Below are 27,918 nucleotides of genomic sequence, written 5' to 3'. Positions count from 1 at the left end.
CAAAAAAGCCCTTGCGTTCACAGAGGAAGATTTCCTTTCCTAAAGTATGCACAAAAAAATAAAACAAAACAAACAAAAAAAAAAAACAAAAAGAGCTTAATTCAATTTCAGTTTAACATGCTGGGACTGAAAAAGTACTCAGCTGATACTAAACTTGTGTTTATTAATTAAAACAATGTGCAATTAAACCTGAGTTTTTGGCCACTTGAGGGAAGCAAGAATTAGATGTGAACATAACACATTATCCTCTTTTAAGTTGATATGTCGCCAAGCTTTACTCAGCCAACAACATTATCATTCATTTGGAGTTGACTTTCTGGCCCCCTGGGAAATCTAATTTAGTCCGTCATTGTCCTTTTCACTCTGTTTTTGGTCCATAACTACTCCTGAGGGAAATATCTGACTCCTTGGCTGTTAAATGCTAAGAAAATAGATAAATGCAATACAAACTTTTGTCTGCTAGTGGACTCTGGACAGGTAGTGAGCTTCTTGAAATGAGAACCGGAATTAACCAAAAAATACAGTTAAGTTCCAAGCCAAAAAACAAAAACAATGAGCTAAAACATGCCCCAACACTGGTCTTGAGGTAGTAGTGACTGAGCAGAGAAGTGATTTCTGAGTCATATTTAGGTTGGGCTGTGTTTTAAAGAGTGCAAGATGGAGAGAGAAAAGAGCAGACAGAGATGTGACGCCTGACTTGGCATAAATTGTCACCTTTTCTGCTGCTGTTCAAAAGCAATCACACCTCTTAATCTCACACACACACACACACACAGAAATACGAAATGATAGCATGTGTCTTTGACGCATTGATCTGTTTGCCTGAATTAATGAACTTACTGTATCCTATGATGGATTCTCCAGAGAAGGGAGGTCCAGATACTAAGATGCATCCTAAAAACACTGACTTGAGGAGATGATAGACATTAAACATTTTTAATGCTGTTGATGACTAAATGAGGATGTAATAATGAAACAGAACAATTTTAATGATCATAGCGCTGCAGTTTGTCAGTAAAAAGAAGAAGAAGGACTCAGACGGTCATTTACAGAATCTGAAGGATCCTGGACATAGAAAAAAGTTATGTGGTGTCATCTTTGAAATGATTTTTGTAGATTCTAAATTGCAAGGCAGTGGGGAAAAAAAGGATGCCATGAGTACAGGCAGGGAGATAAGCTCATTTGGAGTTGAAAAATTCAAAATACTATATAAATTTCTCCTTTTTGGCTTTAAGTTTTTGTTTTTTTATAACCTTTCGAACTGCTGCAGTGAGACGACAGACCCTGTGATGGAAAAGCGCATAATATTTTACAGATATCCTATTGTTCAGCTGTGAATAGTAACTTATTTTGTGCGCCTAATTTTCAGCTGGCAAAGGAAAGACTTTGGAATGGCAAGCAAGGGTTTTTTTCTTTGTTTGTTTGTTTTGTATAAAGTGTATAAAATTTGAATCGGTTTAGGAACATGACAATATTACATTAGATTGAGACTGTTAAAAAAGTGAAACAAACAAACAAAAATAATCACATGACAACAACCACATCATTAGGTGAACTATGTGGCTGATAGACAGAGGACAGAGGAACTATAGTGCTTTGGGGAGCTCAGGGGCATGAAAGGCAAACAATCTCACAGAGGAAAAAATTAGACGGGTTGAGGACAACGTGACTAATAACATGTCTGCATGTGCGTGTGTGTGTCTGAATGAACATGAGAGAGAGAGAGAGAGAGAAAGAGAGAGAGAGAGAGAGAGAGAGAGATATTCACTGGTGTTTGGCCTTGGAGCTTAGTTGAAAAACATGTTTACTTGCATGTTTGAATCAGATGAAATCCTGTGTGTGTGTGTATGTGTGTGTGTGTGTGTGTGTGTGTGTGTGTGTGTTCATATGTGCACATGTATCCCGTTGCCCTGCATTTCTGTATTGTGTGGCGGTGTACGTGGGTGAGCTGTGGGAGTGACGTCCTTGACTCTTCATGTGATATGTCAGCGTGAGGCAAGTGTGTTTGCAGCAGTGCGAATGTGTGAGTCGCCTGTGCCCGTTGTTGTGTGTTGGTATGCAACAGGCGAATCATTCTATAGCAGGTCATGTATCATCTATGAAAGCCAACAGATTGCTTCCCCAATCCTGTGTGTGAAAGATTAATGGCATGCTGTTCCTCTGTCTCTCTCTCTCTTTCTCTCTCTCTCCCCCCTCTCTCCCTCACACACACAAACACCACGCACACACAGTTCTGAGCTATTCGGTTTCTTTTCATCCAATGCATCTGAATTTTCTCACCAAACAGAAGAACCTGTAATTGTGCTTGTGATCTTGAATGTGTTTTATTGTCTTCCTTAAATGGACTAGTGGTAAATGAATATGTTTCTCATCATCAGCTTTTTTCCTCTTTGGATGTATGACAGTAATCACAATCATCTTGGAAGGAAAAACCTGATCATGCAATTGCCATAACAACACACAAACACACACAGAAGCACAAACATATAAAAGCATTACAGTAGATTGATAATGATGCCAGATACACAAACAACAACAAACTGAACCAGTGCTTGGTATTTGTTGTCCACACATACGTTTTTCACTCTGGATGTGTCTTTAAGATGTTGTATACATTGGGGTACATATGTATTTGAATTTCAAAATAATGGCAATTTTGGCAGTCTAAATAATGTTTTAGCTGAGTTTTAAAGGAGAGCTGAACTTTCTTTCAAGTCTTATCTTTAAACAATTGTCAGATGTCCATATGGACTGTGAAACAGTTTTTGCTTGCTGTGATTGTACCTCCTGTTCTTTTTGGCTTCAATAGTCCAATCAAGTGGGTATTTTCCAAAGTTACTGTGTTTTTAATACAAAATTCCCTCTTTGTGTTTCCACTGATTATGTTTTTGACTGTAGCTTCAGTGGAGTGACAGTAACAAACAAGGAAGGAAATTTTGTATGAAATAGACTAAATTTGGAAGATGTCCATTTGATTTTCCTCATGCAGACTACTGAAGCCTTATGTTAGCATCAGATATGTGATGGAATATATTTTTACACAGAACAAAGACTGTGGATTTGGTCTCCATCACTAATATTGGGCTTTGGTGAAGATGCACGTTGGGGACAGTGAACAGGAGAAATGATCACCGCAAGCAGCAACTTTTTCAGCTTAGATATACTCCATAGGGACCTGCCTACTCTTTTAAGGCAGACAAGAAATTGTGAAAAATGTGAACCAAACGATAAACATGTTATTTTTATAAAACAAAACCACATATTGGTGTAATCCAATTGATGAACAAACAAGATTTCAGATGGCGACAGATATGTTAACAAGTCTGAGTCTGACAGTTAGTGTGCCTGATGTTTTGGGAAAGTAAAGCTTGATGATTTGATTTGTACACAATAGAGGATAGAAAGACTGGAAAAAAGCAGACAAAAATACAGGCAAACATCCTTTCCTTCTTGTCTTTTGTCTCTTGTCTTCTCTCTCGCACATGGACTACAGGTGTGAAATTAAGTGAATCGACTGACTGATTGAAACAGGCAGAAAGACTCTACAGTAGATGGAGGCAGGATAAAGGGTGTGAAGACAAAACAGCCACACGTGAAAGAAAATCAGATTAATAGATTGAAGATTAGGAGCAGCAGGCAGATAATGGGAGGCCTAATGAAATAAAATAATAACAGGGATCATAAAAGCGAAGCAGAAAAGATGTGAGATACACTTACACAAAGAGACAGACACACAAGATCATAACTATCATTGGTGAAATTCATGAACACACTCAGTCAGGGTGACTGGTTTCTAATCAGTGACCTTGAGACTAATCATTAATTAGTCAGTGAGTTTCAGTGCTCCACTGTAGTTAGTTTGTCAAACCATTAGCTGGATCTGTTGCTGCCATTAACTATTCAACACACCCACGGCCATTTACTCAATACTTACACTTGACTCTCTCTCTCTCTCTCTCTCTCCCTCTCTCTCACACACACACATGCACACGCACACACACACACACACACACACACACACACACACACACACACACACACACACACACACACAAGAAGTGCACGAGTGCCCTGACCTGAGCTGTAATTTCAGATGTTTATTGACAGGGACTGATCCAATCCCTCTGAGATGTTCACTGGTGATCAGTTTACCCCCCCCCCCCCCTCTCTTTCCCGCTTGTCTTCTCTGGCTCTCTCAGTACACCGTCTCACTTTTCTGCCATTTATACATTTTTACTTTCTGAAAATTCCAGTCTCATCATCTAACCATCCATCACTCTGTCGCCATCCTTTGTTCAGTGACCAGGCCAGTGACACACAGTACAAACTCAGAAAGCTTGGGCTGGAAGATGACAGGTGAATGGTGAAAATGTCATCTCAAGGTCACCACATGTGAGCGTGTGCGAATGCATTTGTGTCTGGTAGCAACCATTACCTTCTGCTTGATTGGAAAGGTGAAGTAAACACAAGTTGAGGTGTTTGCTAAAGATAGAGAAAAAAAAGTGAAGTGTTTTCACGAACACACAGACATGCCAGCATATGTACTGATAATTTCTAGCTATGAAAACGTGACTTAATTAAGGTGATGATTATATGGTATAAAAGAACAATAAGAGAGGCAAAAGATATAAGAAAGGAAACACAGACAGACAGACAGATAGATAGACAGACAGATAGATAGATATGTGTCTATCTATCTATCTGTATCTACAGACAGGTAGATCAAGAAAGAGGAGAGAGAAAGTGGGAGAGTTGTATAGGAGTGTGTGTTATACTGTGTCTCCCAGACTGCAGAGATGACTGCAGCAGGAAAAGAGGGACCCACACTGAATACCAATGGACCCACTATTGCAGCTCAATACACAATACACAACATACACAATCTCTCTCTGTCTCTCTCTCTCTCTCACACACACACACACACGCACACATACCTACGGAGGACCAGTCGGCAAAAGGTGCTCATTGTGTTTTTAAGACGATACATATAACAAGAGGGAAGAGATTTTTACTTCACAAAGACAAACACAAATGTAATGTAAGTAGTCAAAGAAGCATATGGCAAAGCATCTGAACAAACGGTTCATCAGCAACAATCATCTTTGTTTCGATTTATTTTCCTCTATTAAGTTTTTTTTGGTGCAAACAAAGAATATCAATCAAACTGCTGTTTGGCTGTTTGTATAAGATATTTCTCATTCTTTCTTAAATTTTCTTAAATAATGTATTTTTTTTGTTTTTACTTGTTTTTGAAGAGATAGACAGCATTCAACCAGTCTGTAAGAAAATCTCTTCCTGTAGAGGCTACCTCCTTCCCTTTATTCTGAGCTCCACAGTAAATGTCAGCCTCAGTACTATGATCCCTACAAGTGGCAGGATGGATAAAATGGATAAAACTGGACCAGGCATCCCACAGTCCATGCAAACGTATGGAAGATGAAAAAAACAATAATTATGAGATGAAAAATGCTGCCGTTTTTTCTTGTGGTGAAAAACTAGTAGGTATAGTGGGATATAAATATAGAGAACTTTCTTATAAACATTTTTTGACGCTTATTTTCATGTCCTTCCAGATAAGATGGGGCAGATGACAGTATTACTAGCAAGTCTATCTCAGAAATAATGTAATAAAACAAAAATAAAAAATGCTGATTAATTGCATCATTGCATCCATCCATCCATCCATTTTCTATACCGCTTATCCGTCAGGGTCGCGGGGAGCTGGAGCCTATCCCAGCTGACTACGGGCGAGAGGCGGGGTACACCCTGGACTGGTCGCCAGTCAATCGCAGGGCCAACACACAAAGACAGACAACCACACACTCTCACACTCACACCTAGGGGCAATGTAGAGTAGCCAATTAACCTAATGTGCATGTTTTTGGTATTGTGGGAGGAATCCGGAGTACCTGGAGAAAACCCACGCAGGCACAGGGAGAACGTTGCATCATTGCATTCAAACCCATATAGTTCCAGTTCAGTCTTTCATATTGTATCATCACAAATGATGACAGAAACAAAAGCTCCACTAGCTCAGATTTCTTCATAAAATTACACCTGACTTACTGGCCTAAATCAACACATCACACAAAAGAGTGTTATACTCTGTAATCGAGACTCTGTGGATTTGATCTGCTAATGAAACTCTGGATGAGTAGAGACACTAGCAAGAAATGTACCAGCTCTGTTTTGTGTTATGTCTTTCTAGTCTTTCTTTTTTTGCAATCAAAAGTAAACATTAAATATGGGATATAGATTGGATAAGATGGACATGTGAAGGAGTTGCATAAGAATACGTCTTGTGATATGATCATATTGTCTTTGCCCGCTTTGTGCAAGGCACTGAATCCCAAAACTGTGTGAGGGTGCTGCATTGCAGGCGACTCCTTTGAAGCATTGCATGAGGGGTGCTGTATGTGTGTAACTAAGAAAGACATACAAAAAGATTTTCACTTCCCTTGTGTATATTAAGGCAATTTTTTAAAAATCTTCTTTGTCCTGTAGCAGATTCCTGCTGTCACTTGTGACTGAAGTTAGGATTATAACTTTGTTGGCCTGCAAAGGTGAACAAGAGAATGCGAGATTCAAGGAAATGCACTGAGGGGATAGAAAAATTATCTGACATCTCATCTAACACATGGCTTTGTGATTGAAAGCCTGGTCTGCGTGATTATTTCATTTCTAATGAATATGTTAATATAAGTCCTTGACTGTTCATCTTTATATTTTTCTTTGTCTTGCATTATCATAAATTGCTTCATTACGAGCTATGTTAATATGTGTATACAAGGTACAGTAAATGTGTTGACATCCAAGCACGTCAGTCAAACCTCTTCTCCCCCTGCAGCACAGACCGGGGCCCACATGCAGAGACATTCGGGAGTCACACACCACAATCAGCAGCTACAGGTTAATGGTGGAGTAGAGGTGAGGCTGACTTAGTGCTATATGTAAGCATGATGATGATGGTGGTGATGATGATGATGATAATGATGATAATGAAATCATGCTCACAGTAAGCGGTGTCACAGTAGCAGCTTAGGCAGAACAAAACAATGAGCAGAGCATGACAGATTAAATAGATAACAGAGTGTGTATTTTTGGAGAGTCACAGCAGGATTCAGATGTACCGGTCTATCTGTCTATCCCTTCAGTCAATTGCTGGCAGGACCTCGCAAATATGTTGCTCCATATTGAATCTGGCAGGAGGTTAGATAGTTAGCTCTTAGCTGTTAGCAGCAGGTGAGCAACAGAGTCTTGTGGTGTGTTTGACTAAGGAAGCTAACAGGTAATAGAGCTAAGAGTGTACAGCGGAACTAAACTTAATGTTAACATTAAGATGATATAGCAGACATATTAGCAAACAGTTGCTTATTCATCAACAATCATATTATACAACAACAATTACATTATAAATCATCTGGAATCATGTTTGTGGCTTCTTTTAGTTCTGTCTTGGTCTCTACGGTCTCCACAGGGAAAGACCTGGCTCTCCATCTTCACCAGTTGGTTGTCAACTGTGTCTGTCTGCTGTTGGGTGCTGAGAGGGTCCTTGGCTGCCTCCTTACTGTCAATATTCCATTAAAGAAATGTGCATCTCCAGCGCTCTGGGGGGGGGGTTTTATACCCTGACCCAACCCTGCAGCGTGTTTCCACCAGCTCCCTAATCATCCCGCCACCAGAGCCACACGTCTAAACGCAGCTGTCGTGCCAGTTGTTGCAATATAGATTATATTACGAGATTGACATTGTAATACACTAGATATCATGTTGAATTTAAAGTCTATATCAGCTGCCTATATGAGGAACAGATCTCAGACTTTAAGTTCTTGTATGTAGGATTTAGTGACATATAGCACTGAGGTTGCAGATTTTAGCCATTTGAACAGTCCTTCACTCATCTTCACATTTCAAGCAGGTACGTGAATCTATGGTGGTTGCGAAAAACTCTGAAGTCAGTGTTTGGTTTGCCTGATCTGTGCTACTGTAGAAAGATGGCAGTGCAACATGGTGGGCTCTGTGAAAGTAGATATGAAGATAAAGGACGAAGGTGACTGTATACTAATGAAAACATAATGATGAATGTTATATTCCAATTCTGCCACTAAAGGCCCCAAAATCTTACACACTGCAACTTTAAGTTTGCACTGAAAGCTCTTCTCTTCTGTGAAAAAAAAAATCTGAAGAACAAGAGAAACTGCATGTGACAGATTTCTGATTTTACAAATATAATCTGGCATTTAGGACTGCAGTAATCTTGGCTTACAGAGGAGTTGTGCTGTATTGGGAGTGACAGGGTCGGGTGATTTATATGATGACCAGTGGCTTCATGTTAAGTATCACATTATTGCTATGACAGCTGTTAGCTTATGCACACACACACATATAACATGTCCTGTAAGTGATGGTGAGCTCTGCATGTGCATGTTGGATTGTTACCAAACTGCACACCAGATGTTTTTTTTTCTGCATGTGTGTGTAAGCAGAGTCAGTGTGTGAAGTGTCTGTCTGTATTCTCTCTCTGCGTGTGTGTGTGTGTGTCCGTGCAGCTGGTGTGCTTGTTTCCATTTTGTATCTTGGAGCGAGAATTGGCCTGTCAGTCACAGTAAAGGGCGGAGGAGTGGGAGACGACAGGTGTCGGGGAGCAGGGGAGAGAGGAAAAAAGAGAGTGTGAAAGAGATGGATGAAAGAGCAAAAGAGAAGGACTGAGGAGCAAAAGAGGAGGAGGAAGAAAGTCAAGAAAGCATTTCACTGTTTGGCAGCCAGTGCAGAACTTTTGTTCTTTGCTCAACAGTGAAATGCTGATGGCAGTGCAGTACAAAGGTTTGAGAGATACTATAGGTTTAAAGCTAGGTTTAAAAGCAGAAGAAAAAGATTGTTAAAGATTTTATGTATGTCAGAGATATCTTCCTTAGAGCCAGGGCACGAATTCATGTCAATATTGAGAAGGGAGAAATGTCCTTTCACATACTAGCTATCAGTTCTCTGAAGCACACAGACATTTTGTTGAACGGCTCACACCTTTTCCTTTTCTTTCTTTCAGCTCATCGTCTATCACTCTTTTCTATCTGCTGCTGCGTCTCTCCTTAGATTTGCTCCCTAAAGGTCCTGAAGATGATGGCCATGAATATTTCACTAAACTGCATTCTCAGGTTATCAATAATAAAATGCCATATTCTTATAAATATTCTAAAATTACATCTGGACTCTGCCTTTTCAGTGGTGCATTAAAAATTGATAAACATCTTGCTAACTGCTAAAACTTCCACCATAGCACACCCATATGGACATGACAACTGGACTACATGCAGGTGTTTCCTTCTCACTTTTGTGTTTTGTGTGTTTCATTGTCAACAGCCTGAATCATCACAGCCAAATACTAAAGCACTGGAACATTACAGGCAGTAAAACACACCCACGCTATCCCCAGCCCAGATACACACTCTTATGTATACAGCCTCAAATACTAACTCTTACTCTCTCAGTCTGATGCACACATTATGCACACACAGTGGTGTTTCCACCACTTTTGGGGACATTACATAGACTTACATTCATTTCCTGGAGGCTTAACCACCACCTCACCGCAACAATAAACATTACCTTCTTAATCCTAACGCTTACCATAACCTAACCTTAAAGCAAGTCTTCACCCTAATATTTAATGTTTTATTTTGTGGGAACGTGCATCCCTGTAAGTAAGGTGGGTCCTCTTAATGTGAGTATTTGAACAGATTTTTGTCTCCACAACTACAAGAATACAGGTACACACACACACACACACACACACACACACACACAAATTTTCTCCCTCACCGAGGTGAGATGTCGCAGCCCTGTTGCATGAACGCTCCCAGTGAGAACCACAGGGAGTTGAAGATGCCAAACTCATTGGGAGGTTGGTCAGTGGGGCCCATCTCTGTTGTGCCCTCCTCTGGTTCCTCTGCATGCCACTCATATGGACTGAAGCGACTCACCTGAAACAGTGAGGGAAAAATAAGTGTTAGATCATTTCGAGGTCTATAGAAGAAAGAAAGCCCATTGTAGGTACATCAAAACAATCAATAAAAACATTTTATTCTTAAAACTTATTGTAGCAAATGAAAAAGTATGTCCAGCTGTAATCACGACCACAGTTCGGTACATTTCTCATGACTGGTGTGAAAGAGGAAAGTGTTTCCTTCAGTATGGAGATGCTTTGGTGTAAGAGGAGTTATGCCGACATGATCTTGACTGTGTGAAGCTGCATGTCTTAAATGCTCTCGCATTAAACACACAGTAGTATCTGCCACTGGGGGTCTCTCAATCAAAAAAATGAAAACAAACATCTGGGATAAAGCAAGTGCTCAACTCAACTGGAAGTATAACAAAAGTCTAGTCATTTTAGACATTTTAATGCTAAGACATTACATTCTTGCATACTTACAAACATCAAGTGTTTGCATATCTTACTGAAGTGTCTATGATGTTATTTCTGTCACACAGGATGTCCTCAAGACATTACAGTTAAGTGACCATGTGTCACCACGTTAGAAAAAGTATTTAAACTGCATGCATTTATTGAAGGATTTCTATAAACTTTTAAAAATACAGCATGGTGTTTATGGTAATTAACATGCTAACTGAAAGGTATTAAATCATCAGAAATAAGCATCCAGCAGTAAAAACGGCCATGAAAAAAAAATTTCCTTTCCTCTATCTGTATTCATAAAATTGATTAAACTGACTGCTGATCAGCAGCAGTCAGCTTAGATATAGGAAGCTGCGTGCTGGAGACCACAAGTTGTATTAAAATATTTTCAGCCTGTGAGCCAAATAAAAGATTCTGTTCTTTCATCCTTAAACCCCGAGCCTTTACAGTCCTACAATCCAACTCAAGTGTTGGCTTCTGGTTTAAGTACTCACCAAAAACAGCACAACACTGACTCCAATGTAAGCGAACACTATGCACATCCAGATCTCGTAGGCCAGCGGGTCAAGGAAAGAGAAAACACCTGGCTTTGACTTCTGGGGCTTCTTGATCATAATGGAGATCCCCAGAGACATGAAGGGCTTCGAAAAATCAATCACCTCTTCTCTCACCAGAGTGATGGTCAGCGGGGCCACTGCAATTTCTGCTTTCTGTGAAAAAAAGTTTAGTCATATGCTAGTGGAGTTAATTAGCAGTAAGGCCATTTAAAACAAGTGGGTGATGGTGGGCAGGAGCTGTCTGTGAACGCTGCAGAAGGGGAAAGTCTGATGACAAGGATAAAGGAAGGAGAAATAAAAATTTGAAACACAAGTCGAAGGTAAAGAAGGAAAGCAGACTAAATGATCAATGGGGTTTGAAGCAGAAGCAACATAAGGAAATGAATGAGGGAGATAAAGGAGGCGCAAAAGGGGGTGACTCGTACAGTGAGGGAGCAAAAAAGGGTGAGAAAAGGGCTGAAAAAGACTGGGGGGGCACCAGTAGAATGACAGAGAAGTAATTCATATGTAGGAATGAAAGAGCCAGGGCCAGAATATAAATTAGTTTGCAAGGTCTCACACTCACATTTGCATGTATGCATGCGCATGCACACTCTCTCTCTCTCTCTCACACACACACATACACACACATCACAATCTGGAGAAGAGTCAAAAACATCATTCATTCAACACACTGGGTATCTGTTTCTGTGCAGAGGCGTGTGTCTAAACACCGTCTGCAGTCTTAACTGAAAAAGGCTACAATAACAGCATATCAAATAACAAGTGTTACTTTGCTACATGGACTGAGGATGTTACAACACAAGGAGAATAAACAGCAAAAAAAAAAAAAAAAAAAGACAAGGAAGTCAGAAGCAATATGGAAAGCAAAACAGGAGAGGATAGGGCAGAGGAATATCAAAAATCCACTATGCACTTCAGAAAGAGAGATGAAACAAATTGGAGACAAAAAGCTACAGACAAAAGTACACTGCATGAAATAAAAAAGGAGAAGAAAGTCACAAAGATAAACACGACGTAAATGTGATGTGCAGAGCAGGACAAAGTGCTAAAATCTTACAAATAGTATAGTCATCAGAGAGGACTGTGAGTGTTTGGAACAAATCAGACCTGATTAGCCAGTGCAGAGCTTCTGCTGTGTCACCTTCCACTATATGCATTCTGGAGGCTAATTAATTCTGTCACTGTTCTGCAGCAACGTCTCCACTTTCAGGCTTCCGCAAAGGGACGACTGACATTGTCTTCTGCATGTGGACAAAGTCTGAGTTGAGACAGCAGTGCGAAATCCCAGACAGTGCATGGGTGTCAGTGTAATTAGTCAGCTTGCCAAATTATTAAGAAATAAGTGAACCCTTTGAGGCACACATACAGAAAACTGACACGGGAGACGCAATGCTCAAGACAAGTTTGGTTGTGTGCCCCATGAGAGTTGTTCTGGGCATTTCTCATCAATAGCAGGAGTCACAATAGCAGAACCATATATTATGTATGCATACAGTATATGATCTCTATGAAGATTACAAGGTTCAAATAGTGTCAAATAGTGTGTTGATTAAACGCATCATCTCTGTGGCCAGAATTTGCGATGTTGTTGGACTGGACTGAATGCATTGCCTATTCTCCTACCCCCACCCTCTTTTGAATTGTCACGGTAACACAGCATCTTGAGACGAGTTCAGCAAATCTGGAGACACAGTCTGTTAGTTGTTCAGAGTCTGAATATATCACTTGAAAAAAATTAATGACATATAATTAAATGAAAAGTTCTGGTAATCAAGTAATAGCTTAATTAGATCTTGGTTTAAAACTCTCCCTTTTTGCCGCTTACTTTCACTGATTGAGTAAACATTCAGCTGATTTCTTCTTTGACAACTACTTACTTTGGTTCTCTTGTTGTCTTTTATATTAACTTAATTTCTTAACGTCAGTTCTGTTTGGAATTCTGCAAGCGTACCTACTTGTGTGGGGATCTCAACCATGTTTCTAATACTTGGAATCTCTACCACACAATCTTTGGGTGATGTGAACTATAAATGAACTGAAGCTAAAGTTAAAGTTAAAGATGAATTGAATCAAACTAAATAAATACCAGTTTGAAGACATCATCTTGGGATCTGAGAGGACATGTTGGACATTCTCCAACATGAAATGGACTAAAAACTAAATGATTCATTGTAAAAATAACTGACAAAACAATAAAGTGTATCCAGACTTACCCCATACACAAGCTCTCCAACCATGCCATTCCATATCTTTGTCTCTGGATCTCTGGCTCCATATTTTCCATCTGGCACAATGGAAATCTTGTATTTGATTCCGATGTGTTTGGCGATCTCGGAGGCCAAGTCCACACAGTATCCCTCATACTGGTCGTTGCCTTCATAAAGTTCCCAGTTCTTCTTCAGCATCACATAGGGACCCTCCTACGAAACCAGCACAAGAGGAGAAAGATACAGCTGTTTGGAGGAACATGAGAAGCAGGGTTTATTAAAGTAAGGAAACTGAAAACGTATTAAGGCCAACCGGCAGTTTGGCTGTAAACAGCATACCAGGGGAAAACACATACCGTACAAAGAAAAATGATACCACTGAATATCACTCCTGGGGAAAAATATATCTATATACACTTTGAAAAGGTATGTTTTTATTACACAACTTTATGAATATACAAGTGCACACTGAATTTAATTCTGCTTTGACAAATTAAAGCAGACTGTGAAGCTGTCTCTGTAACATTTAGAGAATAATTTAAACATATTTCTATGACAGTGAAAGCAAACTGAAGCTCAAACATCTTCTTCGTCTCTTTTTTTAAATTTAATAGAGATAAACATCTCACAGAGAAACCATCTTTCCAGGAAAACATAGACATGTGAACAATTTCTGAAATGGGGGAAATATGAAAACTGCTTTTAAAAGTCCGTGCCCGAGGTAGATGTCTTATATTTTGTGGTTCTGACTTCTAGTACTGTGTAGCGTTTCATGCCTTCGTCTGACTCTACACACCTCCAATGGGAACTGAACCTGTCTCAGTACATCACTAATGCTGAGAGGGGAAAAATGAGAGGAAGAACACAGGGAGGGAGAGAGAGGAAGTGGGGAAGACTGCTGCTCTGGTGATGTGTCAAAGGAGGCAGAATGATTTCTGTGCATGCGCTTAACAAAGATGAAAGCAAACGAGGCAAAGTTTAATGTTGTTGAGTTGGCACACAAACACAGGCATGCCAGGGCACAGAAAAACACACACACACACACACAGACACATGTACATTATCACACCTGCGTATGATATTCATAATGAAAAGAAACACACACACAGAGATCTTTGAATGGCAGCACATCCATCAGGAGCATGTGAGTTATGGTATTATGCCTGAGGCTGCTCACCCTGTAATCCAATTGAAACCAAGCCTATTAAAATGCTATCAAACCCCTTTTAATCAAAGACTAATCTCATCTAATTAATCAAACAGGCTTTTATAATATCCAGCACTCCCAAGCTATGAAATGGTTCGTGAAGATAATAAAACACAACACAAAATGGTTAAATATTTTGGATTGAATCCTTCATTTAGGAAATTGATTCACACTGAAAACAAGAACAGTTTAATCAAAGAGGATTGTTGACTGATGTTGCTAAAGGGGTAAAATGAGCGGTGGAATTGCTCTCATAGAGATTTGAAGGGAATCGACAGAAAAATCTTCGGTCCAAGAAACTGAATTAGACTGAAAGCATGTCCAGATCATAAGTAAGCAGGAAGAGGGATTTAGAACAGATTCAGAAACTGAACTATGGAAACATGCTACAAAGGGAACCTGGATTTACCAAATTGATCCTCTTCAGTAAACAAAGAGCACTCGAGTACTTGCACATAACTGAAAGGTAGAATAGGGAGAAATTCTCTTTTCAAGTTTATCCAGTGACCTTACATGTCATCAGATGTGAAAATCACTAATTCTTGAAGCTTTCTTATAGTAGGTATTTGTCCAGTACTTTGGCTTATGATTAAATACCTTAAAGCTAATGACATTCCTATCAGCTGCAGCTGTACTTTGTATTTAGTATCAATTAACAAATGACAGCATATGAACAAACTTAACTATAGTGTTAAATAACATACCTGCTATATCAACATCCTACATTGCTGTTATGAGAAATTCAGTTTTCCTCCTGTTCAGTGGTTTGTCCAGTAAATGTTAAGCCACAATTGCAGTAGTTTTCCAAAATTTTCTTGGAAGGTGCATGTATAAATAAATAAATAATTCTTAAATTCGCATATGAAAAGTTTTAAATCACACATAAACAAACAAGCATTACATCATCACATTTGTTACAAACCATTACTAAGTCATCAGTATAACATTTTATTTCTTCCAAAACAAACCACACAAATACAAATTCATTTCTTTTTCTTCTGAACATTATTCTCAAACACTTAACACTTTCATCACTAACATCATCACCTTTCATCATCATCATCATCACCATCAGATACAAAGCTTGTCCCAGTTATGTTCATTGTTGAGCATACAAAAACATTTCTCCTAAAATGTCATTAGCAGGGACATTAGCAGGTCCTGGGGCTCTCATTCCACTGACTCATCATGAATCATAATGTTAATGAACAGCAAAACAGTTTCAAGTGAATTTCCTCTCATAGATCAACACGGCCATGAGGACTGCCCTGTAGCAAGGACATCGATTAGACAAAATGAAGATGTGAGGTGAAAAATATGTTTCAAAAGACAATACCATTAATATATTGACAATCATCTTTCTGTGAATACCATATATTGCATGATTATAGATTTTTTACAGTTCAATTTTTATTCTTATGCAATCATAAATTTTATGGTTTCAAATTTGGTATCGAATTAACTGCCCGCAGAACCACCAAATAGTTCTGACTGTTTTCACGTGAATTTGTGATGAGTTCTTGTCAGAGTCCAGGAAGGCCAGAAGCACAGGTGAGTTCCACATCAGGAGATCACCTTATCAGTGACCCTCCTTGAAAAATGCAAAAACGGCTAATCATGCTTAAATCATTGAATCTCAGGAGGAATCATTCACTCAATTTGTGTTAACAAGAATAATACATCAGATTAGCCCCAGGTTTATCATGTGAGAAGGTCAAGTGTGTGGAATCAGAGCAGGCTACTTAATTTTATTTAAGAGTTAATTTAGTGTTACGTAAGCAACTACACATAAACAGACACACACATAACAGCGGGAGCTCCGCCAACAGTGGCACTGTTTCACTTGAAAGCCTCCTTAAGGTTTGTTATCAGTTTGCTCCAGACGCCTTTTTCTTGGTGTGAAGGTAGTAATGTCAATGTGTGTGTGAGTGTGTATTTACTACCGGAAAGAAAGCACCGTGGTTGGGTGTCGCGTGTGCCATCAGGCAACACAAGAGAAGCAATGGAAAGAAACAGGAGGAGAAAAAGGGTGAAAGTAAGAGCAAAGATCAGGATGTTGAAAGAAAAAGAAAAGGAGGGGATGAGGAAGAAAGTGGAGGAAATGCAGATGGAGAGAGGGATGTGGGGTGTGTTGACTGCATGAAACTGCAGAAGAAAGATGAAGGAGTAGATCAGACCTCAAATAGATCGCTACAGGGAAAACAGGATAGATAGGAACAGAAAAGGGAAAGCATGAAGGAGAGATAAAAGGGGGAAATGACAAAGAGAAAAATGAGGAGGGAAAAAGGCAGAATGCAAGAGGGAGGATAGGATGAAAAAACAGACATGAAGAGGGAAAATGGATGGGCCAAAGAGTGGGAACGCCTTTGTAGAAGCAAATGGCTGGGGCTGATAAGACATGAAACACTTCACACTGGGGCCAAAGAGGACTTGCTAAACCAGTTAGCCAGCCAGTTAAAACAGGCACCTGACTGGACAGTCACCAGTCAGTCATTCAGGCTGCCATAGAGACTCTCAGTCAGTTCAGCATTTAAAAAGCCAGACTGTCGCATAAGTCAGCTGTTCACTGAGACGTTTAATTAGCCTGCGAGCTATCTATTCAGATGGCCAGAGAGACAAGCCAAGCTTCAGTCAGTCAGTTGGTCAGTCAGTGCATTCATTCATTAATTACTGCAATTACACTACATAATCATCTATCCAGTGCACATATTAGGCCAGTGAGTCAGTATGATTATCCGGCCACAGTCATAAAGGGTGCAAGGCAGTTCAGCAAGGCAATTCAGTTCAGCAGTTCAGTCAACAAGCCGGTCAGCCAGTACCCTGTCTATTAGTTGCCTGCCAGTTAAACAGCTTTTGAACTGAATTAAACTTTATTTTTTTCACAGTAAATCAGCCAGATGCAAAGCCAGTCACAAGTTAGTCGGGCTACAAGGTAACCAACCAGCCAGCCGAACACATCATCTGTCAGTCTATCCAGTAATTCAGTCTGCTAACAGAATCATCAGCCAGACAACCAAGTGACCTTTTTATTTGTCACTATTTTGGCTGAATTACTTCCAAGGGGAACATTTTAGATCCTTGCATAATTTGTCTTGGGTTTATGTAGTGTGACCTACTTTATACGTTCACATAAATTATGTACCTTCTTAATACCATTTTCCCATCTTCAGCTCTGTATGTGTCTCACTATGAGAGTCCTCCAACTTGATGAAACGCCTGATGGGATACAATCATTCACCTTTGATTCATGAACACTGTGGGAGAAAGTTTAACAGTGAGTGGGCTGTATAGTTTTCTCAAAGCTCTGTGTGCTATACAGGAGTATGCTATCCTTTCAGATAATTCATCCATCATCAAAAAGTATAGAAAAATTTCATTGATTTGTTTTATAATATTCATAGTATATTAAATCCAATTAAACATACAAATCAGCAAAGGAGCATTTTGTATGTTGCAGTTAACTAAGGCCAAAACAAAGGCATAAACAAGAGACTGTCATATCTTCAAGGGCTATGTTAACAAGTACGTCGAGTACTGAAAGGGACATGACAACCGACCAAACAATCAATCCCTTTGCACTTTGCTCACTCGGGTTGTGTTTGTGAAAATATGTGTGGTATTCACAGCGTGAGGGCTTACGTGCTTGCTTGTATGAATAGTTTTCAGGGTGTAATCATCCCTCCTCAAATGTCAGATGGACTGTTATGCCAGTATATGATGACTCGTAAACTGTCCTTTTAGTTACAGTTGTGCTTTTATATATCCTTCACTCTCACCACTTTAGTACTGAGGAAAAAACACAGCTGGGATGAAAGTTATGCTAAACAAGTTAAATCACTTATACTAGTGTAATTTCAATGGGGTTCTCTTGTGCACCAGACAAGCCCCTCCTGGCACCGAACACCTTTCCATTCAGGAGCAGAGCTCTCAGAGCAACTGAAATACAGTAGAGGAAAGATAAGGTTGAGGGGAGAGAGAGGTAAGGGCTACAAATAGCAGGACTGCCACGAGGACCTGTACCACATTTTCTCATGAAAAAAATAATAAAAACAACACGGAAAAAAATTAAAATGTGTATATATAAAAGTGACATTTTTTTGAGGTAATTTTTCCTGTAGGTGATTTATAGGTGATGATGACTGTGGTCTGAATTAATCTGCTGTCTGATGTTGCAGTGATTTTTTTTTTAGGTTCAAATGCCATATCTTGACAGAATCCCTCACAAAGATCTTATCCAACTGTGGCTTTTGTCATGAGAGGAAGACAGGAGCAGACTGAGCAATCCCAAAACATGGCATCCCATGAGTCTCCTTTTCTGTTCAGTCTCTCTTTGTTGCTGTGTAGGGTAAACCACTTCTAAAGAAAGAAAAAATTTAAAAACAACAAAAAGAAGATATCACCTTTTTACAGAAAATTCGTAAAATAAAAAGCCATCAGACAATGTAAAAAAGACAACTAAAGAAACACTGAGTCTTTGTGCAGTGATTTAGAGACACATTCTGTCTGTCCTCAGTCTTTCCCAGGGGTTTGTGACTCAGGTGAGTCTGCGTTTCGGTCTGTTGCTCTGTCTGCAGACCCGGCATCAATGTCGCAGCAGAGGCTTCCTCATCATCAGAGGCTGCAAAGAGGAGGAGGTGGCTGAGCTAATGTTAGCCAAGGCCTGCTGAGGTCACCATCCACAGAGAAATATGCAGGTGGGAGATGCATAGAGGTGAGAATGATGGATGTGCAGAGTGAACAAATGAGTAGAGTTAAAGAAAGCAAGACACACAGAGAGAGAGAGACAGAATGTGGATAGTGGTGTTGGCAAAAGTCAGAACAGACAGACATGGAACGGAAGAAATAGGGAGGGAACAAACATCGAAAAAACCCATGCAGTGATGCCAAACTCTGCTTCGCACACTCATTTCTTTTACATAATATACACATATTCAAAATAGGATTTTGTCATAGAATAACAACCTGCTCTTTATTTATTTGATTGTGTTGATGTTATTATCTTGGGCCTGGCTGTTGGCACCACACCACGCAGCGCACTGAGGTCTAATGCACTGCAGCACATACACTGTGACATTTAGTCAGTAAGAATTTGTTTTTCTCAGCTCTCCTGTAGCATGCGTGATCGTTTTCCTCTGTGCAGACCTGACTAGTCAGTACCACTTCTCACCACCAGAGGCACTGCAGACTTTCGCTGTATCAACCAATCAGAATCAGAAATCCTTTATTTGTCCCCAAAGGGAAATTCTTATTCGTACAGACATTGCACTTGCAGTATTCCTGACAACGAAAGAAAAGTGAAAGGTATAAAAATAGGATAAACAAAACAAGATAAGTATAAATCAAAAATCTAAAAATCAATCAACGTCGTTAAAAAGTTGCCCATTGTTAGGTATTTGTATGAACACTGCAGTGCTGTATGGACAATTTGGACATACTAAGGAGTTTGTGGATGAAGAAATGTGATTTGAAACAAAATGCTGAACTGCCACAGCCCAAGCATCTGTGGCTTGTTTTATCTGTGGGCTGAAAGTATTTTAGTTGCTTTCACTTGCATCATTTTGCATGTCCAATTGAATTAGACTGATTGTATCTACAGGAAGTGGATGGCCACCATAAAAAGGCTGCAGATGGGCGAAGTGAAATCAAATGTAAGCAGAGGATGTGCACAAAACCACCGATTAGTCCTCCTTTATCAGTGTTTGCAGAAGAAAGAGGAATAATTGCACTGGGCTGCGGATGGGTGTCTATGTGAAAGCCATTAGAAGAGAGTGGACTGAGGTCACTCCTAAATTGTCAACCGAGGTCAGTTTTAGATTTCCCTACTAATGAGATATTAGTGTAATCTTCCAGCTGGACAACTGCCACTTCCTCCTGGCTGTGGTCTGAGAGCTCACTGCATTTCATGCAACTCTTCCACCTCCAGCCTGATTCGTATTCCACATTAACAAAACTCTACCACAAGACACCCCTGTTGTATTTCATTCCCTGGTTTTCTGAAACTGAATGAATCTTACAAGGCCAGTAACAGGTGTAAAGTCCTGCCAGCAGCCCATGCTTCAACAACATGTGTCAGGTCTTTGAGCACTTAAAATAAAGCAATTACTACTTACAACCCCTGACCCCTGATTGCATATATGTCTACCTGTATATGACAAAAAGGAAATGTTTTCTGTGTTAAATCTACATTACATGAAAAAGCAAGAATTTGTGTAAAATCAGAAAAAAATGAAACAATTTGCTCCTTTTCTATACTACCAATGTATGACCTCTTAGATATGTATTGCAACCATTTGAGTCCCACACTGAGCGCTATACTACAGTAGCAAAGACATACCTGTAATACACTGGTCTTTACTCCAAGCAGTCTTGTCTAACCACCTTAATGTAGTACCCGTTTGTTTCACCACAGTCCAACTCTGGCATTTTGTTTCTTCCTCACTCCCAAACTGTGGTCAACCACTTTCCTCCCTTGTACTTGTACCTGATTCCAAATTCAGGAAAATATTCTTTTTTATTGGAGTAAAAAAAAAATCATTATCTGTCCTACACCTAATGTGTCATTTGCATTCACACCATTTTGCTTCAACATAACTTCAAGCGCCTACTTGAGTTAGTTGCGAGTTGCAAAGTCAGGTGGGAGGAAGATTGTGAAATTAGATGACGGAACTGGAAAGACTGAAGGACAACCTCACTCATATCTCAAACAGCATCCAAACTATGCAAAAATGAAAACAGTCTGAGGGTACATTACCATGATGGTTGTCACAACTACTGTCCGGTTCTCCATTGCTGAGCTGTCATTGGACAGAGCATTTTCATTCTGGACCAGCACAAGTTTGTCTATGTCGTTCCAGTAGCCAATCTGAAAGAAACAGACAGATAAGAGAGAGTGAAGAGAGTGATGAAAGAAAAAAGACATTCAATCAATCAAACTTGTGTAATTCGTACAAAAAAGACATTTCAAACTCTTACAAAAAAATTGAGATGGACAAGATCGCAAACAAATAAATATATATATTAAAAAGAAATAGAACCTATGTGAGATCAAGACAAAGGAACAGAAGGTAAAAAAAAAATGAGTCAACAGAATGAGCTCATTCCAGCAGATTTCCCACTGGAACTGTAGAAGATATTGAGAGATATTGAACGTGTGCCAAGAACTTTCAATAAACACACATTGCTGTCGAAGGAACACTTGAGAAGCAGGAACATGGGTTTTTTTCTTTATTATAGGCACTATATGTAGTTTTTTTTCCCCCCAGTAAAGAGAAATAATGAGTACTTTCAACCTGAGCCTTATCCCCCAGTTTGTCCTATTATGAAGAAGGATTAGGTTGAAACTTTCCTTATTTATGTCACTGCAGAGTTTTATGCCCTCCCAGGTTGTCTAAGAGCTGCTGGCCAATGAACATGCCACAAAGCCACTAAAACACAAGCTGGGCTGACTCAATCGGAGTTATCTGAAGATATTTATTACTGTAGTAACACATTTATTAATTAAGAATTAGCAAAATAATTTTTTCAGAAAAAAGCAAGAAAAGGAAAAGGAAAAAGGAAAAAACAAGAAAAAGAAATGCATCACAGATTGAAAACTACAGGAGTTATCCTAACATTAAGCCTGTATGCTTTCAGTGTTGATTAAAACTTTCTACTGAGTCACATTTGATGAATTTAATGTTGCTTTTCACCACTGCACCCTGAAAATATATCCCAGAAATTGAATGGAATGACTGAAATATGTTATTATGTGGTCCAACTCTCAAATTCAAAGAGTTGTTCATCTTTGTGTCTAAGCCTACCTTGCGTGGTCCGTTGCTCCTCAGTTCAAACACATCCATGGTGTAGTTGACCCTCCGACCATAGTGATCAAACTGAATGTTCCCTGTCAGGCCCTGAATCCGCACCTGAAAATATATCAACAATGATAGTAAGGACGGATGTCTCTACAGGTGACATCTCCAAAACTCAACATCTCCAACCAAACAGTCAGGGTAGATAAATACTACTACATGCTTATTATTGACATTATGGTAATCACATGAAAAATGGACGAAAGCCATTACAATGTCCCCATAAGTATACCTGTACAGGTTTGTGCACTGCTAAATATGTGTGCAGGCTGGTGGGTGCTCCATCAGAGTCTCAAAAAAAAAGAAATACTATTAATGTTGGCATGAATTTCCGGAACAATTTCTCAGCTTTTATGCGAGCAGTTTCACTGACTGCGTTTGTTAATGTATGTTTGTGAACAGTTGTTTAAAGCAGTTGCCAATCTGTCTATACTAAACAACAGAATATCCAACCTGTTTGAGTGCACGCTCCATATCTATCCCTTGGTTCCAGGGAGCAGCTGGATTGGCCAGGCAGTCACCAGCATTGCCACGGCGACTGATGTCAATTTTCTGACGCCGAAGTGTGCGAAAGGCCTCAGCCATCACAAGGACACCATCATACGTTAGAGATGAGGTATACTGAAGAATGGGGGATAAACAAGAGAAAGAAAGTTTTTATTTTAGTGATATCTACATACCTGTAACATCAGATAAATTTAACCTTTCCCCAGGCATGTGCTCTGAACTTCTGTGACATGTGATAAAATATACAACATTTCCACATCAGTATTCCAGACAAGTCAATGCAGGAAACCCAAAGACAATGTATAGCAAAATCACCTCACAGTTATTCTGATGTGTTTGGTACTCAGGGTTATTTAAATTCAATTCAGTGATGGCAGTTTTTCTCTGCAGGACTATATGAGTTTACGCACACAACAAAATGTGTTTAAATGGTTGCTTTCTGCGATTTACAAAGCTGAAGTAGAATATGTCATGGTTGCGGGGCTATACTGTAGGCCTGTGTGAAACCTCACCAGTATGCGAACATGCTGACCTGTGCCTCAATTTATCTCACCGCTCTGACTTTTATTTGACTTCCACAGTTAACAACGGTGAACATCAATCAACACCACTGTAAATGTAACACAACTGTAAATGCAACAAAACTGCCAGTTTTAGACAGGCTTATGGTTTTAAAATACACTCACTAGGCCATGAAAATGACATTCAAGTGTATTTAAATCATATTGTAAATCCGTTCATAAAATCCACTTTGTGAGGGGAATTCCTTTTGATGCTACAATTCAGATTCCCAGGATTTATAAGTGTGGTTCAATTGGATTATATTCTAAAAGAGTATGTAGCACTTCAAGAGTGAGCTCTCGATGTTTTAAGGGACCTTCGAAACGTGACAGCGAATAAGACAAAGGGTAAGACATTATCGGAATCTGCTCTCTGATGAAACTCTTAAAAGTGGTGGTCATCTTGACAGATTGTTGGACAAATTCATTATAGGTAAGATGCATCACAGCAAGGAACAGCACCACACACTCAGCTGCACACACTCAGCTGCAACACGCCCACCCAGCCCACACACAGCGCCACACAGACGGAGGCAGTCAAACACACAGCGGGCTGCTTTCACATCACGGTAGAGACAAGTGGTGAGATGAAAATGGGAGGAAAGAGGGAAGTCGGCTGAGAGACTCTGCTGATGCTCTCCACGCCTCTGCAGGTAGTTTTCTCTCTTACTGACATCCCTTGATTTATATCCCAAAAGGCATGTTTTGGAAGGCTGCACAACCATGTCATCCTCCTTTCATCTCTCCTCTTTGAAACTAAAGAAGCCTTTGGGCGTGCGACTGACAGATGACGGCTATAGAATCCAAATCAAGGAGAAAACAACAACAAAATGGAGCCAACTAGCATACAGTTTTCCGTTTCTGTCAAGGGTAGGACAGAAACACCTTCGGGACACATACAAAACAGTGTTGGCTTTACAAAATGCCAAATACTAGGTAATATTTCTAGAATCACTTAAGATCTTCAAGTTCAGCTAAAAATTCACCAAATAAAGACAGATGTTCACCTTGAATGTGAGTTCTCAAATAGGATAAAATATACAACCTAATATAAGTCTACTCTACAGTTCCATAGCAGACCAAAGACCTGATTTATAGATGATGGATGCAATAAAAGAAAGCATGTGCCACTTTTCACACAGAAACTAATGTTTCTAAAACATGTACACAGTGCATTTAGAATGTACATATCTGCATTGATCCTTTACCTCGTGGCTTTGATGGCTTTTATGAGTGAACTGATGTGAGTGTGGCAGGGCAACATTGTGAACAGTTGGAATCTAAATCTTTAGTGCTCACATAACTTTTTATCTAGTGCAGTCATGAGTTCAGAATTTGATTGAGTTTTTAACTTTGGTTAATGAACAAATACCTGAAAAACCAATTGCATTCCCATTAACCCTTAGTTTTGTGTTTGGTGTTGGTGTTTGAATGAATCAAAGACCACCAGGCTGTTACAACTCAGAATATCAGCATAAGGACGCATAAGTCCATGTGACATCATCAGATGATGATCATACCCAGCATCAGTAAGGACAGCATATGTCTGGTTTGTGTTCCAAACTTTAACAGAGACATGCCACCATTGTTTTATGAATAACTTTGCAATGGCTATTGGAGTCATTCATCTATGTAGCTTAACAGGATAAAATGTATGCAGTGACATCTCAATTCAGCACAAACTCTGTGTACAAGCCTCTGCTTGCTTTTTAATGATATTAAATAATCTCACCACAGACTGTACCACAGGAAACACATTATAATAAAGCAGAGCCAGTGTTAATGACACACTGAAAAACACAAAGCTCAGTCATTAATTTTTCTTTGTCAGATGAGTCTGGAAACTGAAATGAAAAATTAAGACAGTAGCTTTGAAACAATCTGGACACGCATATTTGATTTATAAAATGAGCTGTGCACTGATGTTTGGCAAATATTAAATCCTTTACATATGGACAAATATTGATAAAGACAGCTCTGTTAAATATGCAAACACAGATGATGCAAACCTATTCATATTCTGATAAAGCAAAATATTTTAATGGAAAAAGCCCAAAAAAGGCTGTGACTCCTAGAATATATGTGTGATCATAAACATTGTTGTTGAATTTTAATGAGGCTAATATATTAATTTATCACATCACTGATATTTTTCCATTCCATTACAAAATCTTCAGGCACACCAGCTGAGAATCAGTGGGTTAAAAGATTTTGATTGATTGTTGTAACTGACTCAAAATTCAGTCTCCAGTGCAAAATGGACACGTTCCAGTCCATGTTCTCTGTGCACATTATTAGACCAGAGTTCCACTTGGCCTGAGGCTACGAGTTGGCCCAAGGCTAACTGAGTTTATTTATTTATTTTTTTTTGCACAGCACCAATTAGCCCGTAGCACTAGAGATATCTGCTGTGTTAAATCATTAAAATTGTGTTTCCTTGTTTGCAAAAGAGAGGTAAAATACAATTTCTGTGGATGCATGTCAAGAAACTCTTTGAACTTACTTCATCAAAGATGTTTGCAAAGTTGTGAAGGTTTACACCTTCAGTTGTGTTTAACTTCATTTTGTATATTCTAAGCATGCTCACTGTGTCTGCCTGTAACAAACAAGTCCAGTAAGTTTACCTCCGTTAACACAATAACTGATGTGATACTATACTGATGAGTCAAGGGTCACTGATGCGGCTGGCATCCCCTAATGAGAATTCATCAGGTCAATCTGAGTCTCATAATTAGCCAATTAATATGGTTCCTGGGTGAAAAATGACATCCTGATCATGAAAGAATACCACCATCAATATATATCTTCAGAGGTGGAAGACTCATACAGACGTTGTGTATGTGTGTGCTTTCTGTGAGTGGGTCAAGGAGCAGAGAGCTGCAGTATGATGTATTTTTAATAGGTAGGTGGACATATTTCCATTTAATATATGCACAAATCAAACGCAAATGGCTGCAGGTCACTGCCCAGTCAATAGAGGTGTGTTGAGGGAGGAGAGAATGATATAGACAGAGACAGATAGGAAAGGGGGAGTGGTAGAGACTAAATAGAGGTGCAATAATGCGACAGAAAAAGGGACGGGGTTAGCGAGAGAAAACAGACACTGAGGACAGTGAATGTAGAGAAGGGGCATACTGTCAGAAAGATAATGAAACCCATATACATGGGATGCAATTTTATTGTTGGTTAAGTAACTGAAGACCAAGGCAGAAGAAAAAAAATAGGAGAAAGTAAGAGTGAAAAGGTGAAACATCATGATCATTCAGGACAGACAGGACAAAGAGGTCTTCAGTCTGAAGAATCTGCATGCATCACGCTGACCCTGACACAAAATCACACACATAAAGTCATAGACAAAATTTATGTATTCAGTCATGGTAGGATCAGCCAGTTCACCTCTCTGAGGTCACACTCTGACTTACTAAGAAGCTGAACCAAATGCATCATACCACAGACTGAATGGTTCAAATGCAGCACATCATCTTGCGACCGGTTACCTGTTTGAGAAGGTTGTATGTCTGACTTCTGTGTTGATTTTCAGTTACATAGACCAATTTTTCACAAGTAGTCCATAACCTTTAAATCTGTGTATGTGCAAAGCAAATATCTGTGTGTACTATGCTCAGTTTTCTGGTGTTTATGTGTGTGCACTTTCTGTATAAAGCAGCTGAGGTAGAATACAGACTGCTGAAATGAAAAAAACAAGACTGAACATTGCAGCTATTTCAAATGACGTTTGTTGAGGTTGTGGCAGCTTTTTCAGGCATGAATTTCCAGTCTGTCTATTTAAGGATGGGACATTATATTTGTATCACCTTGGGTGGGCTTTCAGATCCAGGGTACTCTCTCTGATCCAGTTTGTTCCAGCGCTGCATCAGTTTAATAACGATAGGCCTGCTGAAGTCCACCAGCTGGAAACCAGTCACGTTGGCCCCACCATGCATGAACCTCTCCAGCGATATGTCCTTAAATCCCTGGGGAGGACAGAGCAAGAAATTTGGAAAGATGTGGGATGGAGCAAGCATGGAAAGACCTCCCAAACCAGCCACGTGAGAATACAATTAGCCCACAAATGCCAAATGATCGCACCTTTGCTGACATCATACTCCACATACTCCAACAGTTTACCAGATTATTTATACCCCTGCTTAACATGGAGTGGCTTCCACAGCTGTGAGCGTGACTTAAGCAGAGTGACACTTTGCAGTGAAGTGGTTGTGGAGAGGGATCCATTTGGGAATGGGCCATAGACAGAGGTGGAGAGTAAAAACATGAGAATGCTATCTTAGGTTGATGGATGCTAATTGCTAAAAGCTCTGGGAGCAGATCTAGCTTGACCTGGCCTCACTGGCCCCTTTTTAACTATCCCAGAGAGAAATGCGGTGCAGCAGATTTTAGGGATTAAGGCTGAAACAATATCTCATTTACTGACGTGAGTTCTGGCAGTTACCTGCTGCTATGGCTTTGTTGAGGGGAGACTTTGAAATGGAAAAGGAATATGGTTGTTTGTTTTTCAGCTAATAACTGCAGAAACAACAACAACCTTTGGACAAGTGTCAAAGTAGGGTTAAGTAAAAATGTCTCATATTGTTGGCTCATGAAATAAACACACCACA

At 39.6% G+C, this 27,918-nt stretch overlaps 1 protein-coding gene across 4 annotated transcripts in view; it reads right to left on the bottom strand.

Annotated features, from left to right (window-relative positions):
• Nucleotides 1-27,918, bottom strand: part of gria4a (glutamate receptor, ionotropic, AMPA 4a) — a 93,624-nt gene that overhangs the window by 21,145 nt on the left and 44,561 nt on the right. For 3 of the 4 annotated variants that reach the window (XM_046388821.1, XM_046388818.1, XM_046388819.1), the window contains exons 7-13: nt 27,118-27,276; nt 22,689-22,856; nt 22,185-22,289; nt 21,137-21,247; nt 13,185-13,391; nt 10,906-11,121; nt 9,817-9,977 (exon numbers count right to left, since the gene is read on the bottom strand). In XM_046388821.1, the coding sequence (XP_046244777.1) occupies nt 9,817-9,977; nt 10,906-11,121; nt 13,185-13,391; nt 21,137-21,247; nt 22,185-22,289; nt 22,689-22,856; nt 27,118-27,276 (1,127 nt within the window). Of the gene's footprint in view, nt 1-9,816; nt 9,978-10,905; nt 11,122-13,184; nt 13,392-17,482; nt 19,004-21,136; nt 21,248-22,184; nt 22,290-22,688; nt 22,857-27,117; nt 27,277-27,918 lie in introns of those variants that run through there. The other variant, XM_046388820.1, reaches the window with a different exon arrangement.

The sequence above is a fragment of the Scatophagus argus genome, chromosome 5, assembly GCF_020382885.2.
Source record: "Scatophagus argus isolate fScaArg1 chromosome 5, fScaArg1.pri, whole genome shotgun sequence".
Classification (NCBI taxonomy): Eukaryota; Metazoa; Chordata; class Actinopteri; family Scatophagidae; genus Scatophagus; species Scatophagus argus.
Note: the sequence above shows the minus strand (reverse complement) of the source record. Positions and strands in the feature narration are given on the sequence as shown.